The sequence below is a fragment of the Podarcis gaigeae genome (genome assembly GCF_964106915.1).
Source record: "Podarcis gaigeae genome assembly, chromosome: 1".
In the NCBI taxonomy this organism is placed as follows: Eukaryota; Metazoa; Chordata; class Lepidosauria; order Squamata; family Lacertidae; genus Podarcis; species Podarcis gaigeae.
This window is the reverse complement of record NC_139678.1, coordinates 44659614-44680380: the sequence shown is the minus strand read 5'-3', so window position 1 is coordinate 44680380 and position 20767 is coordinate 44659614. Positions and strand designations below refer to the sequence as shown.

At 43.4% G+C, this 20767-nt stretch overlaps 1 protein-coding gene across 5 annotated transcripts in view; it reads left to right on the top strand.

Moving 5' to 3' along the window:
- Positions 1-20767, top strand: part of LOC310848171 (cytosolic phospholipase A2 epsilon-like) — a 72521-nt gene that overhangs the window by 15377 nt on the left and 36377 nt on the right. For 2 of the 5 annotated variants that reach the window (XM_083746852.1, XM_083746850.1), the window contains exons 2-6: positions 5866-5938; positions 18243-18379; positions 19558-19689; positions 20324-20364; positions 20675-20717. In XM_083746852.1, coding sequence (XP_083602978.1) covers positions 5866-5938; positions 18243-18379; positions 19558-19689; positions 20324-20364; positions 20675-20717 — 426 coding nt within the window. Of the gene's footprint in view, positions 1-1032; positions 1261-4560; positions 4577-5865; positions 5939-18242; positions 18380-19557; positions 19690-20323; positions 20365-20674; positions 20718-20767 lie in introns of those variants that run through there. The other 3 variants (XM_083746851.1, XM_083746853.1, XM_083746854.1) reach the window with 3 other exon arrangements.

The window sequence follows — 20767 nt, the reverse complement described above, 5'->3', positions numbered from 1 at the left end:
GCTTATAACCACTGGATTTTACATGTTGATCCTTGGCAAATCCAATGTGTGGCTGTCTGCTGGGGCAGCCAGGGTGCAATCCATGCTCCCATACTACTTATAGGCTCTGCACACCTTCTTTTAGTAAAAGCATTTCAAATTCTCCAAAGTGTTTTGCAGTCTTTTTATCCTTGCAACAACTCCATCAGGTATATGATCATGCAATTTAGAAAAACAACCAAAAGAACAGTACTGGCAGTTTAAAGACTAACAATTTTATTATGGCGTAAGCACACATGCTAAAGCACACATCATCAGATGCTGATCATCATTCTTGGTAATCCATGAAAGCGGAAGTAATACCATACCCCTCAACTGTCCCTATTTAATAGGGACATTCGGTTTTGGCAGGGCCGCACTATCGCGTAATGTATGCATGTCCCAGTTCTCCTCTGGGACATGTTGCAGGGTGTGAAATACTCCAACAAAAGCTCTTAGACCAATTTGTCTGCAATCTGGAGAGGCTTTTGTGCCTGCACATTTATTCTCCTTCTACCTAAAGAGGGAAATGTTACAGCTGTTTCTATATTCTCCATAAAAGCGATTCAGGGGCCTGTTATGTACAGAGCAGCTTGGGAGCCAGATTGAAGAAGACAGAGTATGGAGTGACTCAAAGAAGATAAAATAAGTTCTCATAAAGTCCTGAAGCAGGGCAAAGTTGGTTGGCTGTTCACACCCTACAATATGCTGTTCATCCAGCTCAATTAAATGAATATAGAGGAATATAATATATTATTATAACTATTTATGTGGAGCAGCCCTGAAGATGATTTTGACTGTGTTGAAACTGAGGGCATTTAGCCAGGATTTTTGCCCAGGGGAAGCCTCCAGAAGACGCAAGTTAGAATTATTTCACCAACACTCCCACGCCCCACACCCAAAAAAGAAAAAAGAAATTCAATATATCTTCCGTAATCATTCTGTTTTAATTGCATGGGAGGCAAATGTCAATAAACCCTCCCCGCCACAGACCAAAAAGTGTCCACACCCCCATGAAACTAGAGATGACCCAGTTCCTAGAGAGGACAGATAAAGGCATGTGAGAAGGAGGAATCACTTTGCAGAGGGAATACTATTTTCTCCCCCACTCTTTTCGCAAAGGCCTTTCTGTGGCCTTACACCACCATTGAACTCTGTAAGTCCTTTCCTGCCAGGCTCCTGACCAAAGTAAAGTGGCTTCTGTTACTCCCGAGCACTGCAAGTGGTCCCTACCTGGATCTGGTGAGTTACCACTCCCGGTCTTTGTGCGTTTGGATGAGTGAGGTCAATTAGCAGGCATTTTTTGGCTCTATCCTGGCACAAGCAGTATGGACAGCCAGGCCAGTTCCTCAGGTGCAGAGATAAAGGAAGGAGTCCCCCTTCAAAACTCATCACCAGTGCTGAGTGAGGGGGGGAGCACGGGGCAGAGGTCCTCCAAATTTCAGTGAAGGGGCCACCCCTCCAGCAGTTTGGCCACACACATGCTTGTATCATGCACACAAGCTGCGGGACGTCTGCCCGGCATGTCATCCTGTCCGGCGGTGTGCGTGAGTTATGTCAGCATGCCGTGGGGTATGTGCGCACGGTGTGATGATGTCATATGGCCCCGGGCCCCCTCAATCACGGGGGCAAGGTGCACCCATGCACCCTGCAATTTTCAGGTTGTCGCAGCAGATCATTATGCAACAATCAAAGAAAAGGTTTGTGATAACTTTCTGGTCCAATAGCTGTGTCTGTGTCAGGGACTGGACTGAAGAGGAGAAGGAATAATGGTGGAGGTCTCTCTCTCTCTCTCTCTCTCTCCCCCCCCTTTCTCCTGTAGCTTCCCCAGAGGAGGAAGGCAGTCTCGATTTACAGCAGGGCTTTGAGGAAGATAACAGCTCAGAGACAGGCGAGCAGCAGAGTTATGCAGTCTTAGAAGAAGGGGGAGAGCAGGCAGAGCATGTCTCTGGATAGCATAACCAACCCCCCTTCTCCCAAAATGCGGCATTTGTTACAGGTGCAAGAACAAAGAGCACAGAGACAATTGTCCATGGACAGATGCGATAGAAGCAGGGGGAAAGGGGGAGGAGCTCAGTGCAAGCAACTTCATTATGGAGGAATGACCAGATGTGCTGGTCCAGGGGGGGAGGTTACTGTGGGGCGAGGTCCAGGACCTGAGTTGAGGGTCGGCAGACAGTCCTCCACGGGCAAAGCGGGGTCCACAGCGAGGAGCTGGGCAAGGACAGGAACTCTGGGGAACAGGACTGGGTGCTGGCTGAAACAGCTCTTCAACGATGTTGCTCCCGCAACCTGGGACCGGGCTGACTGGCCTTTATCTTCTCTGGGTCGGTGAGAATCTGCGCTGACTACAAGTGCATGATCAACAAGGCACTTCAGCAGCACGCTTATCCGGTTCCTGTTGTCCAACACCCGCTGCATTCCCTGGGTGAGGGTAAGGTCTTCGCTAAGCTGGACCTTGCCCAAGCCTATCAACAACTGCCCGTTGATGATGCCACTGCTGAAGCCCAGACGATCGTCACCCACCGAGGGGCATTCCGTTGCTGCCGGTTGCAGTTCGGGGTGAGTGTGGCTCCTGGCATCTTCCAAAGCCTTATGGAGCGTCTCCTGCAAGGGCTTCCGGGCGTGGTACCATATTTTGATGACGTCTTGGTGTCCGCAGACTCACACCAGCAGCTGTTCAAGCGCCTCCGTGCCGTGCTGACCAGGTTCCAAGAGGCCGAGCTCAAGGTAAAGAGGGAGAAGTGCCAGATCGCCGTTCCACAGGTAGAGTTCCTGGGCTATCTTATAGACGCCTCCGGCCTTCACCCGAACACACCCAAGATCCGCGCTATCCAGCAGGCCCCCATCCCAAAGAACAAGACGGAGTTGCAGGCGTTCCTGGGGCTGCTGAACTTTTATAACATGTTCCTGCCCCACAAAGCCACAGTGGCTGAACCTCTTCACCGACTCCTTAGCACAAAGACGCCTTGGGCCTGGGGTCATCGGGAGACGGCGGCCTTCAACGCGGTCAAGGCCGCGTGTGCGGACCGTGTGCTGGTACAGTACAGTGAATCCAGGCCGCTGGTCCTTGCCTGCGATGCTTCACCTTTTGGCATCGGCGCTGTCCTTAGTCACCGTTTTCCAGACGGAAGAGAAGCACCGCTCGCCTACTTTTCCAGGACGCTATCTCCGACGGAACGGAATTACAGCCAGCTCGACAAGGAGGCACTGGCACTTGTGGCTGGAGTGAAGAGGTTCCATGAATACCTCTATGGCAGGACTTTTGACCTCATCACTGACCACAAGCCACTCCTGGGCCTCCTCGCTGGTGATTGTCCAACTCCACCGGTCCTCTCGCCACGCATGCTGCGATGGACTGTTTTCCTGGCTGCCTACCACTACCGGCTCGTCCATCGCCTGGGGAAATCGATGGGCCATGCCGACGCCCTCAGCCGTTGCCCTCTTCCAGCGTTTGTGGAAGACCCGGCTCCAGCTTCATCACTCCTCCTGATTGAGGATTTTCCGGCAGCGCCTGTATCGGCTGCCACTGTGGCCTCCGCATCTGCCTAGGATCGCACCATCAGCCGGGTGCTCAACTGGGTGTGGAGTGATTTTGCTCAGTGATTCAGCTCAGTTATTCAGCTCTGCTCAGAGGTGGCTGCATCTGGCTGTGCTCTGATGTTCATCTATCCCATCCTCGTCGCCAGTGTTAAGTTGTGGGCGAACATAGCAGACGACAGAGCAATTTCTCCAGAGCAGCTCTTTACTTGTAAGCTGGACAGAACTGAACCGCAAACAGCTCAGCCGGCCTGCTTTTATAGGCAGCCGGCTGTCAACATTGTAGCAACAACAACCCAGAGTTTCCCGCCTAAAATAACTGACGTGGACCTGAGTGAAAACTATCTACAGTATCCCCCTGCTGGCCGAGGGTGAAACTTCATTACATAACAGTATATATGGGATTATATGGTGTATTCGGTTGGCAATGTAATATGCTTCTATGTTGGGGATTCCCCATCTTCCTTCTGAGGTGGGGAGGTGCAGGTATTTGGGGCTTATTCTTGGTTTTTTAGGTGAGAAGATAAAAGAGTGTAGTTTTCTCTGCGATCTGTGGAGTTTGGTTAGGGGAATCCAGATTGGGAGGGTTTGGAATAGGTAGGTTAGTTTTGGGAGGGTGATCATTTTGATCATGGCTATTTTGTCTGAGAGAGTGAAATTCATGTTGTTCCATCTCTTTAGGTCTTTGTTAATTTGTTGCCACAGGGGCTTGTAGTTGTGGAGGTACAATTTATTGAGGTTATTTGTACCCCTAGGTATCTGAACTTGTTGTGGCGAAGTTTTATCTTGGTGACATTAGTGAATTCTTTTTGGGTGTGAGGAGGGGTGTTGAAGCACATAGTAGGCCCGACACCATTGCAAATGTGTTGAGTTCTCTGATTAGGGAGGTTGCTGTGCTTATGGGGTCTGCTGTTGTGACCATTAGGTGATCTGCAAAGAGCCCTCATTTATAGGTTCTGCCTTTTATGTCTGTGGCCGCTCAGATTCGGATTGCTAAGAGTTCCAGAGCCAACTGGAGGTCTGTTTGTAACCTGAAACTGTTCTTAACCTGAGGTGCCACTTTAGCTAATGGGGCCTCCCGCCGCCGCGCTACCGCCACACAATTTCTGTTTTCATCCTGAAGCAAAGTTCTTAACCTGAGGTACTATTTCTGGGTTTTCGGAGTCTGTAAATTGAACCTGAAGCGTCTGTACCCCTAGGTACCACTGTAATATGTAAGAACTTTCTGGTTTCCTTCCTGCCTCTTGGTGCCATTTAGGAGAGGGAGAGGATCCCTCAAGCCTGGCAGTCTGCCAGCTCTTCATAGCTGCCACACTGGCTGAGGAGCTGAGGGGAGTTGGAGTCTAACAACATCTGGAGAGCTGTAGGTTCCCCAGCCCTGTTTCATGTGAGATGGCTGGGGGAGATCTAAAAACAGGAGCAAAATATCATCAGTATGAAGGTGACGTGTGTCTTTATCTTTCCTTTCCATGTCTCCAGGAGCACTTGGAGGCATTCCTAACAGCTGTCTTGAATGAATGGGCTATATAAGGGCCAATGAGCTGGATAAACTAAACTCTCAATGTAGATAAGAGCATCATACTTTTTGATGGTGACATATTCCACCAAGAAGCAATTAGACCTATTATGGGTGGAGTGGCCTAAGGTGGATCACAACAGCAGCTCTGGCGCCATCCAAATTTGTGGTTAAAAAAACCTTAAGAACTGGATCTTCAAAAGATTGCAAACCACTGGCTACGTAACTGTGAACCCGCAGAAAGAAATCTGTACATTTTATTTATGTCCAGCACATAGTTTATTTTACAGAGGGGTAGCTGACAATTGCAACAAAACCAAGCAGAGGCGCCAACTTGTGAGGGGGGGTAACGTTGTGCACGTGATGTGACACGCATGTGACATCTTGACATCCAGTGCATGACGTCTTGACATCTGGAGGAGCTAGGGGCTGCATAGTTTCAATAGCCTGCGGCTTCTCCTATCCTGGCATTGCCACCAGTGGGAAACTGCTTGAACCCTCCTTCCCTCCATAGCAGGAGGAGTCGGAGTCGTACCATGCTGGGCTCCACGTTTCACCTCTGTGCTTATGTGACATTGGGGGTCCTGGCCTTTATCCCCCAAATATTGAGGGAGCCGAAAAGGGCTCGGCCCCCTGGAGCTGGCGCCCTTGAAACCAGCCAAGATTCCTGTGGCGTCTTAAGGACTAACAAATTATTTATAGCATAAGTTTTTCATGTCTACTTCACCAAATGAACCCTTGTACAGATATCTGCACAGTTCACTAACTTTTTGTTTGTCATTGTTCTGCAGATGGAGGTGTCACCTTGCCATTTGTTGTGTGTGAAAATCGTACAAATAAAAAATCTACGAAAGGCAGATTTATGTGAGTACCCCCTTGCTTCCACAAATCTGTGGTAATGTTGACTTCTAACAGGGGTTCTGTGCAGCAGAAGTGCCTTCGCATGATAATTTTGACATGGCGGTAACATAGCAAAACTGCTGTGCGAAAGCAGATAAGCAAAGAAAAGATGCTAAGATTATATAATTCATTTCTTTTATTTATTTGATTAATTATTTCAAAGGATAAATTGTGTTCCTCTGTGTGCCCCAAAGTGCACAAACTTTAAATCCCAGAATGTTTTGCATTCAACATGCTGTTAAGGCTTTGAAACCCCTCCAACATCTCTCTGATGAAAATGGGGACATCCTCTTCCATTATTACTCCTACTCCTACTCCTATTACTACTACTATTGTTCTATTTATACCCCACGCATTTGATTGGGTTGCCCCTCTGGGCAGCTTCTAACGTATATAAAAAAATAATAAAACATTAAACATATTAAAAAAAACTTTCCTATGCAGGGCTGCCCTCAGATCAGACCCTCCATGTCTGATCCATGTCCCTGATTTAGAGAAGCCGTCCCGGTTTCTGATTTGATCCTGGAATGTCCCACTTTTCCTTAGGCTGTCTCTATTTTCATTGGAGAAATGAAGGACTTCCGGAGGCCGCGCGAACGGTAATGGCTGCCCTCTTCTAACCAGGAGAGGGAAGCTCCGCTGGAAACGGGTCGTCCGCTACGGCGAAGCGGAGACCCATACCGGAAAACCGCAGGCGGCAGAAGCCTGCGGTCTTGGGACCCGGCGGGCGCCAGGAGCTGCCCCCAAAATGTTGAGGGAACCCCGTAAGGGGCTCCGGATCGCGGAGGGGGTAGCGGCGCTGAGGGTCGTTCCGCAATCAACGGAGCGAAGCCGCGTAGCTGTTGCCGGTGAGCGCTGACCTTTCTTCCTGGAAATTCTGTTTCGGAAACGCAACAACCCGTGAGTAATAAGGACCTTTAAAATTTTTAAAGATTCTAAAGTTACTGAATTTGGCTGAAAGCGAAGTGACGAAAAAAAGGAAGTCCGTCTTCCGCTGCTACTGAACTTCAAAGCAAAGAGCAGGAGGAGTGGAGGCAGAGAGTGAACTTTTAACCTAATGGATCTGAGCACCCACTGAACTTCTCTTGAAATATAATAAGGACTGTAAGCATTGGATTTTATGTTTTTGATTTGGACTGTGATATCCTCTTCTATTGGAATTATAATTTAAGTAAGAAACCCAGTGCTGGAACTGCCTGAGTAACTGTAGCAGTCAGTCTGCAGATCTGGATATTTTGAATATAAATTTGGAAACAATCTGAGGGGGTTTGGACTTGCTACTTTGAGGCACCATTTGAAACACCAGCAAGCACTGTTTGAGACATTGTGCTTTTTTCAATACCAACTCTGCTAAAACCTATTATTTGAAGGCTCCTGGATATTAATTCTGATTTTATGAACTTTACTGGATTTGATCTCTTCCCGAAAGACATTTTAAGCTCCCCCTAGGGGTTCTGGAATTTACAGCAGTGGCATTGTCTTACTTTCTCTTTCCCAGCCTCCTGTCTGACTGTCACCATCTGGGCCGTCTCTTTCTCATGGGAATAACTCAGCTTGACCTTGACTTTTAGATAACTTTGGAATGAGTGGCGCAAGAAAAAAGGAGCCTAAAGAAAAGGAATCTAGAGTAAGAACTAGACAAACAACCTTAGCCTCAGCCTTACAGTCACGTAGATCGTCTGTGCCTATTTTGCTTTCTGAGGAAGAAGCTGTTTCTCTGCCAAGGGCAGGGGAAGGAGAAACTGAGGAACTACAATTGGAAGATATGGCCTCAGGAACAACTGTTTCTATTCTAGAGAAAATCTATGAAAAATTGGAATCTTTGGACAAGAGAGTGGAATCGTTGGACAAAAAAGCCGATGAGCAAACATTCAAAATCGACCAAAACACAGAATGTTTAAATAGACTAACTGGACAAGTGGCACAGAATGCACAAGCAATTGGAGAATTGAAGGAGGCTACAGGTGAAAATCGGAAATTGGCTGAGGATACCAGCCAAAGACTGGGAAATCTAGAAAAAGAGGTAAGACCACTCAGTAAACAAGTAGGTGAACATCAGACCTATCTTTCTATGATAGAACTGCGGAACAGGGAGACCAACTTAAGGATAAGGTCGGTACCAGAAGTGGAAGAAGGTAACCTAGCTGAGTTATTGACTAAAGAATTTTCCAAGTTCTGGAACTTAGAGGAAAAAGACTTTAAAATTGTATCAGCTTTCAGGCTTGGAAGACTTATAAAGAAAGACAAACCCAGAGACTGTTTGATAACATTGAGATCAAAGGAGGAAAGGGACAAGATTTTGGGCCTGCACTATGGAAAGTCACTGGACATCTTGGACCAGAGAATTGAAATTTACAAGGACATTCCTAAACAGCTTTTGGATCTTAGATCTGAGTACTTGGAACTAGCAAAATTGTTGAGGAGCAATTCAATCATCTTCAGGTGGGACTTTCCTCAAGGACTATCCTTTACTTTTAGAGGGAAGAAGATTAAAATTAGAACATTGGAAGATAGAGATAAATTTCTGAACGCCTACGGAGAGGACCTTCAAAAAGGACTCGGATTACCCTCGGGGCCCGGAGCACCAGAGGCACCTGCACCCTTGGATTCTGAAGACCCAGTGAATAAGGTACCACCCCCAGAAAAATAACCAGATTTATTCAGGATGTCTCTGCAACTTTTGAGCTGGAATATAAATGGCTGTAACATTCCGGAAAAAAGGAGGAAAATTTTTCATATATTAAAAAAGGAACAATTGGACATTATTTGCTTACAAGAAACACATGTGACTAGGCTCCATAGAAAAGTGTTAATAAACAAAAGACTTGGTCAGGAATTTATATCTTCAGACACAGTAAAGAAGAGAGGTGTGGTGATATATGCAAAAGAGAGCCTGTCACCTAAATTTTTATTTAAAGATGAACATGGAAGAACTTTGGCAATCGAAATACAATATCAAGGAGAGAAGATTCTGTTATTAGGAATTTATGCACCAAATGAAGGGAAATCGGAATTTTATAAGAAGTTGCACGAGACTATGCTGGAATATCTGGACTATGACAACATCATTATGATGGGAGATATGAATGGGGTCGTATCAACTAATATGGATAAGTCACAAAGTCAAAATGTTACGAAAGATGGCAGACTACCAAAGACCTTTTTTGAAATGACAGACAATATGGACTGGATTGACATCTGGAGAACGAAGAACCCCTTGGGAAAAGAAGGAACATTCTTCTCTGAAGCCCAGCTGACTTGGACAAGAATCGACCAAATTTGGATAACTAGAGGTCTGGCACCTAAGGTCAGGAAAGTGGAAATCTGCCCAAAGACCTGCTCCGACCGTAATGCACTGAAAATGGATATGACATTATTACCAACCGGTTCCTTTAGATGGAAGATGAATGACAATTTGTTTAGAGATCAGGAGACTATTAAGAAGGCCCAAAAAGTTTTGAAGGACTACTTCGAGATAAATATGAACACTATGGTGGAAAAAAGAATTATTTGGGATGCAAGCAAAGCCGTGATGAGGGGGTTTTTGATACAACAGAATGCTGTAAAGAAAAGAATACAAAATGAGAGGAAAGATAAGATCTTGGAGAAAATTAAAGAGTTAGAGAAGAAGTTAAGATCGAATCCGAAGTCACAGCCGATTCTGAGAGAAATTAAACTCCATCAGGCACAATATTCTAAACTGATGAACCAGGAAATAGAGTGGAAGATCAAATTAATGAAACAAAAAACCTTTGAATCGGCAAACAAATGTGGGAAACTGCTGGCTTGGCAGTTGAAGAAGAGACAGAAGTTAAATATAGTCACAAACCTGGAAATTGAAGGAAGAAACATTCAGAACCCCGTGGAGATTAGAAAGTGTTTTCAGAAATATTTCAAAAAATTATACACTCAAGGGCCGCAGGATGAGGTTGAGATTAAACAATTTTTGGAAAAAAAATGGACTTAAAAAACTGTCACAAGAAAATAGATCACTCCTGAACAGCAAAATAACACGACAAGAGATCGAACAAGCCATTCAGAACATGAAATTGGGCAAATCTCCAGGGCCAGACGGCCTGACCTCCAAGTATTATAAGACATTAAGAGATTATTTGATACAACCATTGATGGAGGTCAGCAATGAAATTATGGAGGGAAAGAAGGCGCCGGAATCGTGGAAGGAAGCTTTCATCACATTGATACCAAAATCGGAAACTGAGAAGACACAACTCAAGAACTATCGTCCCATCTCCCTTTTAAATGTGGATTACAAAATTTTTGCAGATATCTTGGCAAGCAGACTTAAAAGAGTTTTAAATGAAGTAATTCATAAAGACCAGGCAGGCTTTCTCCCAGGTAGACACATGTTTGCTAACACAAGGAACATTATTGACATTTTGGAACTCTTGCAAACAAACATATATACAAAAGCAGTGTTAATTTTTATAGATGCGGAGAAGGCCTTTGATAATATCTCTTGGAAATTTATGAAGAGAAATTTAAAAGAAATGGGAGTGGGACGGGGTTTTGAGAATGGGATTGATGCAATATATTCAGAACAGAAGGCAAAACTGATAGTTAACAATGTGGTTACAGAAGAGTTTAAAATTGAAAAAGGTACATGACAAGGCTGCCCGATTTCCCCTCTGTTATTTATCTCGGTTCTGGAGGTGCTCTTGAATAGGATTAGAGGGGACCGGTTGGTGCAAGGGATTCAGGTCGGAGCGAAACAATACAAACTTAAAGCTTTTGCAGATGACCTAGTTTTGACTCTGTAGGAGCCAGAATCTAGTACAAAAAGAGTATTACAACTGATTCAAGACTTTGGTCGGGTGGCGGGATTTAAACTAAATAAACAGAAAACTAAGGTGTTGGGGAAAAACTTGACAGATACTGAGTCAGAACGGTTTCAGAGAGAAACAGAACTAACTGTGGTTAAAAAAGTAAAGTACCTAGGGGTAAATATAACAGCAAAAAATATGAGTCTATTTAAGGATAACTATGAAAAATGTTGGTTTGAAATTAAGAGAGACTTGGACAGTTGGACAAAATTGAAGCTTTCTTTGTTAGGCCGAATTGCTGCTATTAAGATGAATGTATTGCCAAAGATGTTGTTTTTGTTTCAAACATTGCAAATTGTGGACAAGACGGAGTGCTTCCGGAAGTGGCAGAGAGATATTTCTAAATTTGTCTGGCAGGGCAAAAAGCCCAGAATTAAGTTTAAGATATTAACTGATGCGAAAGAAAGAGGGGGCTTTGCCCTGCCAGACTTAAAGCTGTACTATGAAGCCGCAGCTTTCTGCTGGCTAAAAGACTGGCTACTTCTCGAAGACACTGATGTACTGGATCTGGAAGGTTTTAACAATGCCTTTGGCTGGCATGCATACTTATGGTATGATAAAGTTAAGATCAATAAGGCCTTTAAGAACCATATTGTCAGGAAAGCAGTATTTAATGTCTGGACAAAATACAAAGACTTATTGGAAAATAAAACTCCGAGGTGGCTTTCCCCTCTGGAAGCTAAGGCCCGAAAAAGACCCAATATGGAGGCCAAATGGCCAAAATATTGGGAAATATTAGAAAAAGATGGAGACAATTGGAAATTGCAGAGTTTGGAGAAAATGAAGGATAAAGTGCGAGACTGGTTACATTACGCTCAGATTAAAGAAGTTTTTAAAAATGACAAAAAGTTAGGGTTCCAGGTGGAGAAATCAAAGTTGGAAACAGAATTGTTAGAACCAAAGACTAAGGTACTATCAAGAATGTATAACTTGCTGTTAAAATGGAACACACAAGACGAAATGGTTAAATCTGCTATGATAAAGTGGGCACAGGATATTGGGCATAACATTATGTTTGAAGACTGGGAAAGGTTGTGGGCCATTGGGCTGAACTTCACTGCATGTAATGCGTTGAAGGAAAATGTAATGAAAATGATATACAGATGGTACATGACCCCAGTTAAACTTGCCAAAATATACCATTTGTCTGATAACAAATGCTGGAAATGTAAAGGAAATGAAGGAACATTCTTTCACCTCTGGTGGAATTGCCCTAAAGTGAAGGCCTTCTGGGAAATGATATATAATGAGTTGAAAAAGGTATTTAAGTATACTTTCACTAAGAAACCAGAGGCTTTCCTCCTGGGTATCGTCGACCAGAAGGTGTTAAAGAAGGACCGAACATTTTTTATGTATGCAACAACGGCAGCAAGGATACTCATCGCTAAGAATTGGAAAACACAAGATCTACCCACACTGGAAGAGTGGCAGATGCAACTGATGGACTATATGCAACTGGCCGAGATGACTGGCAGAATCCGAGACCTGGGAGAAGAAAGGATTGAAGAAGATTGGAAGAAATTTAAGATTTATTTACAAAAATATTGTAATTTGGTTGAATGTTAAGAAGGATGCTTGATCATAAATAATTGGTCACCACTAAACTAGATTGGAATTTGATGATAAGTGAGAATAAGGAAAACATAAACCTTTCGGAGAATTGCTAGATTATACTTAAATGAGTGGATACAAGATTGTAAACAGGATGATAATTTGCTTGAAAAAAACTTTTTAACGATGTAAGTGGGAGCAGGAGACGTGAGGAAGTCCAAACAAGTTATTGTTTATTATCTATGTATTTCTTTTATAAAAAAAAACCTTAATAAATATTTATTAAAAAAAAATATTTTCATTGGAGAAATGTTGGAGGGTATGGAGTTATTCAACTCCCAAGTTGTCTGAAGGCAATCCTGTATAGGGAATTAAAATAAAATAAAATATATGTTTAATGTTTTATTATGTTTTTATATATGTTGGAAGCTGGCCAGAGTGGTTGGGGCAACCCAATAAGATGTATGGGGTATATATTGTATAATTATCATTATGGAATGGGACGTCCTTATTTTCATCAGAGAGGGGATATCAGATGGTTTGGCGGTTGGATAACTCAATATCCTCCAACATTTCTCAGATGAAATTAGGGACGTTCTAAGGAAAAGCAGGGCATTCTGGGATCAAATCAGAAACCAGGATGGTTTCTGTAAATCTGGGACTGTCCCTGAAAAATAGGGACACTTGGAGGTCTGGTTTGAGGCCGAATGAAGGCTAGAGGAGCAATCCTTTGCTTTAACACACCACACTCTCACTGCAGCTGAAAGGTAAGCTTTGAAAAACAGGATGGGAGTGAGGCTTACTCAAAATGACACATGGTTAGTTGCAAACCCAGCTGAAATTCAAAGGAATTTTGTCTCACATTGTAAAAAGTTAATTATTGCTTTACTGCTGAACTGTGTGTACTATGGTGCTTCTTTTTTCATTTACTGTAATATGTGTTCAGTACAACACGTCACGATTGCTATGATAACCGACAGAAAAGTAGGCATTTGTGCTGGGTGTGTGTCCTCTGATGTAAGTACTAAACCTAATTATCGAGAAAAACTGTAACATACTTAGGCAGTTTCTATTAATTATAATTGTATAATTTTGAATTTAAAAGAGCAGTAGCTTACAGAGGCAGAAAACTTGATTACATCTTGCATGAGCTATGATAGCTATCCTGTAATTTGAATATGAAGGCTGTCAGGAGGACAGTGATTTGAGGAGCATCTCAGTTACATATCAGATATAAAGAAGGCACAACACAGACTGCGATAAAGGTTACATGAATTATGGAAGTTGGGAAAGGGCGTGGGAGGAGTTTATAGCAAAACTGTAGATCAGATTGAACTTCTGCCAATTGCGCTCATTCATGGGGAGTGCTGGGACATCACTCGCCCAATAAAGGAGGAGAGCCAGAAACAACAATATATACTTGATATATATGACTCTGGCACAGGAGCAATGGTTACCATGAAGAAGTTCAGACATGAACATGATGCTAGCTCCCATTGTTCCTGAACATTGGCCAAACTAGTTTCAGCTGACGGGAGTTGAAGACCAGTGCTATTTTTCTAGAAAAAGAGGTGCTGGAACTCACCATGAACACTTCCCTCATTCTCTTAGAATGGCAATGGCGCCCAACCATGAGGTGTTGGAACCGTGAGGTTCTGGCGAGTTTCAGCTGGGAAAAAAGCAAGCATGCTAGCTACCCTGCTCTAATTCTATTACAGAGCCGATCCATAATATAGGCTTCTGTTTGTTTTTCTATAAACATACAAAGGCCCATCTAGTCTGGCATCCTCTTCTCACAGCGGCTAAGCAGGTGCCTTGGGGACCATAAAAAGGCCCTGAATGCAGCTGTGCTCTCCCCACTTGTGTTTCCCACCAGCTGGTTTTCAGAGGCATTCTGCCTCCGACCAGGGAGAGGGAATGTAGCCATCGTGCCTGGTAACAGTGGATAGCTTTATCCTCCATGAATTTCTCTAATTCTCTTTCAAAACTGGGGCCACCACTACATTTTATGGGACAAATTTCATAGGTCAACAATGTGCTGTGTGCATTGCTGTGTGCATTTCTTACTTTTTTGTCTTGAATTTTTCAATGTATGAGAGAGGGAGAAAAACCTCTCCCCCTCTGCTTTCTCCAGACCATGTATGGAGCAACACCATCTTCCGTCAGTGACGGAGCTTCATGCTCCGGCACCAGGGGTGGAGAGCAGGCAGGGGTGGGGCTGGTGCATGTCCCGGGGGTGGGGCAGCTGTGATGGCACCATGGGATCATGCTGCCGGGGGCGATGTGCTCCCCCCGCACTCCTCTTCCTCTGCCAATGTCGTCAGTATGTCACTGGTTCTCTCCATCCCATAAGGCTTATATTATGCAATCTCTAAGACCAGGAACTCTACCCTGTCCATTTGGCTTCTAGCATTAGCACAGAAACACCTATACATGTGGCCACAGCACCACCTGCATCCCCTATCTCTCTGAATTATTTATCCTGCACTTTATACTGTGAACCACCCTGAGATCATATGATTAAGGGTGGTATATATAAATCTAATAAATAATAACAGTTATGTCGTTAGGTCACAAAATGGGAGGCCTCTGGCCTCCTAGCCCTGCTGATGAACGCGCTTGGCTGCTTAACTTCCTTGTTACATTAGCTTGACACTTTGTCGCTGGGGCTGACACATCACGTCAACTGGGAATTCAACTCTTATTCCTTGTCCCTTGCTAGATTATTCTAAATCTATACCTCTCTCCAGATGCTGATGCAGCCAAATAGATTCAGGGCAGCCCAACTTTTCATATTAAGTGGATCATAGGAGTATTTAGACATGGAACTCATGGTCCGCATGCTGCCTTGTCGCTGGGGTGGGGGTGGGGTGGAGAGCAAGGCCAAAATTGGATGCCGTCCCCCCTCCCAACCCTCATGCTGCTTCCCAAAGCTGCATAAACGAGGTGTCAAGCTTTGAGAAGGAGACATGATGCTATGGCAGAGTCCTAGAGCTCTTCTTTCTCCTTCCCAAAGCTGGAAAAGCTCTAATTAGGCTTTGGGAAGGAGCAGGAGCTGGCAGTTCTGGAGCAAGACTTGACTTCCACGTCCAATACCTTGTGCTACACTTCTACATGACCATCAAATGCACTAACATGCCACTATGCATACATTTGTATGCACAGGAGCAATTTGCATATGCATGAAATCCCACTCTCTTCCTCCTTAAATGTTCATGGAATGTCTGAAAAGGACGGTTCTCCTTTCTGTGCCACTGGTAAACTCTACTATATATAGACCAAGAGACTATATGGCAGGGGTGGCTAACCTCCACCCACCCCCCGCTGGTTGTTGCTGGTCTACAATTCCCATCAGCATCCGTCAGCATGGCCAATAATCATGGATTATAGGAGTTGTAGTTCAGCAACCTAGACAGCATCTTAAAAAGCAGAGACATCACCTTGCTAGCAAAGGTCCTTATAGTTAAAGCTATGGTTTTCCCAGTAGTGATGTATGGAAGGGAGAGCTGGACCATAAAGAAGGCTGATCGCTGAAGAATTGATGCTTTTGAATTATGGTGCTGGAGGAGACTCTTGAGAGTCCCATGGACTGCAAGAAGATCAATTCTTAAGGAAATCAGCCCTGAATGCTCACTGGAAGGACAGATCATGAAGCTGAGGCTCCAATACTTTGGCCACATCATGAGAAGAGAAGACTCCCTGGAAAAGACCCTGATGTTGGGAAAGATGGAGGGCACAAGGAGAAGGGGACAACAGAGGATGAGATGGTTGGACAGTGTTCTTGAAGCTACCAGCATGAGTTTGACCAAACTGTGGGAGGCAGTGGAAGACAGGAGTGCCTGGCATGCTCTGGTCCATGGGGTCCTGAAGAGTCGGACACGACTAAACGACTAAACAACAACAACATCAGAAGGGACACCTGTTAGTTACCGCTGCTATGTGCAATTAGCTGAGAGCAGGTGTTTCTGTATTGCCTTGCATGTTTGCTCATTGTTTGCATCCATCATATATTAATTGATGTTTGCATCCATCATATATTAATTGATTAATTGATGCATTGTTTGCATCCATCATACAGTGGTGCCCCGCAAGACGAATGCCTCGCAAGATGGAAAACCCGCTAGACGAAAGGGTTTTCCGTTTTGGAGGCGCTTCGCAAAATGAATTTCCCTATGGGCTTGCTTCGCAAGACGAAAATGTCTTGCGAGTTCCTGCGGGTTTTTCCCCCTTCCCCCCCTTTTTCTAAGCAGCTAAGCCGCTTATCAGCTGATCCGCTAAGCTGATAAGCCACTAAAAGCCGCTAAACCGCTAATAGCGCTAATCCGTTTTTGCCCTACGCAACAAGGTTTATAATGAAGGTGCCAGGCTGCTTAAGAGGCTTCTTTGATCTCTTAAAAAAACTGCTTTCCTGTACAAAGGGAATTCATTTTTTCTGTCTTCAAGCACTATTACTCTTGTGCTAAGGGGCAACATCTAATGATAATAATGTGTTGATTCCTTTAATAATAACAATGCATTATAACCTCAAAATATAATGTGGCTTGGCCTGAAATGCTTAATTAGTTTAAGCCTGTGGAGAACTGTTAAATGGGTGATTTATGATAGCTTTCTAAAACAAAACAAAACAAAACATGTTCCATCATAAGGAAACAAACATATCGTGCTTAGTCATCATTTCTTCTTAATATGAATTTCACCTGCCTCTGAGAGAAATAGGACAACAGGAACAAAACATGGTTTTTATATCCTATATATGTCCTACTGACTTAGCTCTGACTTGTGAGGTCAAAAGTGGCAAGGGGGAAAAACGCTATCAGGAAGGAATGTTGTAGATTGTCCATTCATTAGACTTTGTCAGATGGGTGGCATAACAACAACAACAACAGAGCCACACTGTCCTATAATAACTATATTATTTTCTTCAGGCACTTTGAAAAGTGGCAAGTGATTATTTATGAATAATTTACTAATTAACTACAAAATAACTCTTCACTTCTTGCCTGTTTTCTAAGCTCCTCAAAGAATCTGATGCAATCTGCCACAGCACTAGCAAATAAGCTTTTTGGGTGCTGTGTATCTCTGGCTTTGTGCCACTGACATACCAAATTGACTGAAAATATTACTGTGGGATCCTTTTTGCTACTCCTAAAGCTTCCACTGATTGTAGATGAAATAAGTGTTATATAACTTTGCCATGTGACTGGAGTAGCATATGGGTGGGTAAAAAATAGAGACAACTCACATATACTGAATCCTAAAGGCTACATTCAGCTTATTGGTCCAGCTGATTAGCATGTAATGTCAAACCATGATTTAGCAATGCAAGGATGAACTGCAGCGAACCACAGGCTGCTGTGACTCTTTTCCCTCCTCCTTTTGCTAGTCAGAGCCTCCACCTAAAAGGCTAAAGGAAGTCATGGAATCCTTCAAACAGGAGACATGACCTTTCCCACATCTACAATGGAGTTTAACTGCCTTGACTTTTGAGCCACAGGTTATTTGCTAGGCTTCCAGGATAACTCTATAACCCCCAATGGACAACAAGAAAGATATATAAGCCAGAAAAAATATGCATGACCCTATGATATACAACCACCGATACAAGTGAAATATGTATTTCCACATATAATGTGCAACAGTGCATACAAGTAACCAGGGACAATGAAATCCAATTCTTTCACAGTGCTTATGCAATATAATATATTTTTATGATATAAAAATTAAAATGGATGAGCACAGAGAAGGGATACAATGAAGAAGTGACTTTTCCATGTATTCTCTTGTAAACACTGTGTGATCATGACAATGGTAAACATTAAAGTTAAGGATTTAATGTGGCCTAATAATGCATCTTAAATTGACTCTTTTTAAAACAGTTAGCCAGTCTGATTGCTATGTGAGCTTGTACCTGCCAACAGCTTCATTTGAAAGACCTCGGACCAAGACTGTTAAGGACTGTAAGGATCCAGTATGGAATGAAACCTTCCACTTCAGGATACAGACGCGGGTCAAAGTAAGGCACAAAGTCAACGATTAATAATTTGTCTGAGCTCCTCAGCCATATTTAGAATACTGTTTTGCTAAGTTGTTACCTACAAAGGACCCACCAAAATCATTGCTTATTTGGGTACAGAGGATGAGATGGTTGTTAGTTATTAACCTTAAATCTATTAGCAGCTATTAGTCATGACAGGTGGAATAGAATGTCCCAAATGCTCTTTTTTTCAGGGCGTATGCTGGCACCTTACCTCACATAATCTACCCTAGCTGAGCCAGGGTTGGGCCCTTATGCCAGCATATCTCTGGCAGAGCCAGGAACCTGTTCCCTGAGCTGGAAATTCACCACATCCCAGCAGATCTAGGATTAGGACTGTGCTCTTAGACTTTCAAGTTGCCACAAGACACACTGTTGCTTCAACTGTTGCTATGTTAGTATACACTGGGTACTACTGCAGCTATATGTTACTTCAAGATGTAAGCCATTGTTCGAGTAAGAATAAATAACTGATTCAGATTTAGAAGATAGTTTATGCCAGTTTTCTCTCTTTCATGTCCACATACCTTCCGGTGCCTTTTCTGTCTTCCTTTCTAATGTATGGAAAGAATGGGCTGACCCATTCTTTTTTCTAGTTGTTTGGGCTTTGTGGTCCAGAAGCAAGCCTTGATGACTGTCAAGGCTCTGGGAAAGCTCTCCTCTCCTGACTGCAGCAAGAGCATAGAAAACAAGGAGAGTCCCTTTTTATTCAATCCTAAGAGACAAAAGAATACAACACGCCTTAACATGGCATTGCTCCAAACTGGGCTCCTCCTCCCACATTTCTAACAACAGCAGCCCCCCTTACAGTAGCTGTTTGTAGCCAAAAGTCTCTGATTCTGTTGTTCCTACACCCTTAATGAACACCGAGTTCTGGGAGAAGGGGGATCAGAAATACTCTCCAGTGACAATGGGTCAGCTGGCTGCCCTGTCGCAATTCCCCCCTCTTCTTCTAACATCTTCCAACTCCTTTGTTTGTCTATCTCCACACTGTGACCTTCCTCAGACTCCTCAAAGCCCTGCTGTAAACCAAGGCTGCCTCCCTCTTCTTCTGCAGTGTCAGGAGAAGGGTGTGTGTGTTCCCCACCAGCCTCCTCCTCCATCTCACCCTCTTGAGTTCTATCCCTGACAATGACTAACTTTGCTTCCCTTCTCAGAATGTTTTGGAGATGATGGTTCACGATGAAGACCACTGCCTCATGGATAAGAATCTCTGCACTGTTCTCTTTGATGTTTCCAAGATCCAGCTTGGAGAAAGAGTTTGCCTCACATTTCCATTGGATCCAAAAGTAAGAAGGTAGAACCGAAGGCTGCTGGGAGGGCATTATTAACAGGTGGAATCGCCTTGAATAAAAAACATACCATACAGTGGTACCTTGGGTTAAGTACTTAATTCATTCCGGAGGTCCGTTCTTAACCTGAAACTGTTCTTAACCTGAAGCACCACTTTAGCTAATGGGGCCTCCTGCTGCTGCCGCGCCGCCGGAGCATAATTTCTGTTCTCATCCTGAAGCAAAGTTCTTAACCTGAAGCACTATTTCTGGGTTAATGGAGTCTGTTACCTGAAGTGTATGTAACCTGAAGCGTATATAACCCAAGGTACCACTGTATAGTATAGTAGGAGAAAGGGCATACGAGAATATTTAACAAAGAAAAAAGGCATTATATTATGGGAAATTGCTTGCAAAAATGTGTATATCAGGAGAAATGCAAACAAATGTGTATGATGTGGAAACTGATATGGAAATGAGATGAACTGAAATGTGAAACAGAGAGAAACTGAAATGGAGAGGTTTGTCCACCCTTCCCAATTGATCCATTCAGCAATGGGATTTATTATACTTACACATGGACCATTTCTTTCAGTTAACAGTTGAGGAAAACATTATCTCAAACCAAAACAATGTAATTATCCTTTTACAGATTCCAGAAACTCTGAAGGTAGAGTTTAGCCGGGAGAGCATGTAAGTACATCCCAAACAATGCGATATATTTAAGAATATATAACACTAGAAAATAAACTTCGGAACTGTGTTGCATATCAAATCAGATGGACCTGGAGCTCAAGTTTCTTGTGATCTGGCAAAACATTGCCAAAGGGTAACTATCAGATAAATGTATTTTTTTCTAGTCTTGTTGTAATTAGATTACATGATCTGGGCTATGTTGAGTCAATTACATTAACATGGAATGTCAAACTAGCAACTAGAAACGTAAATTTCCATTACCAAAGACCGGATATGACATGTCAAATATATTTATTTTGTTTTGCAGCCCAGTTCCTGATGAGCATATTGTTACTAATGGCGTATTAGTGGTAATCTTATTTTTTAAAAATGATTTCTCTTTTTACAAAAGTGATATTTA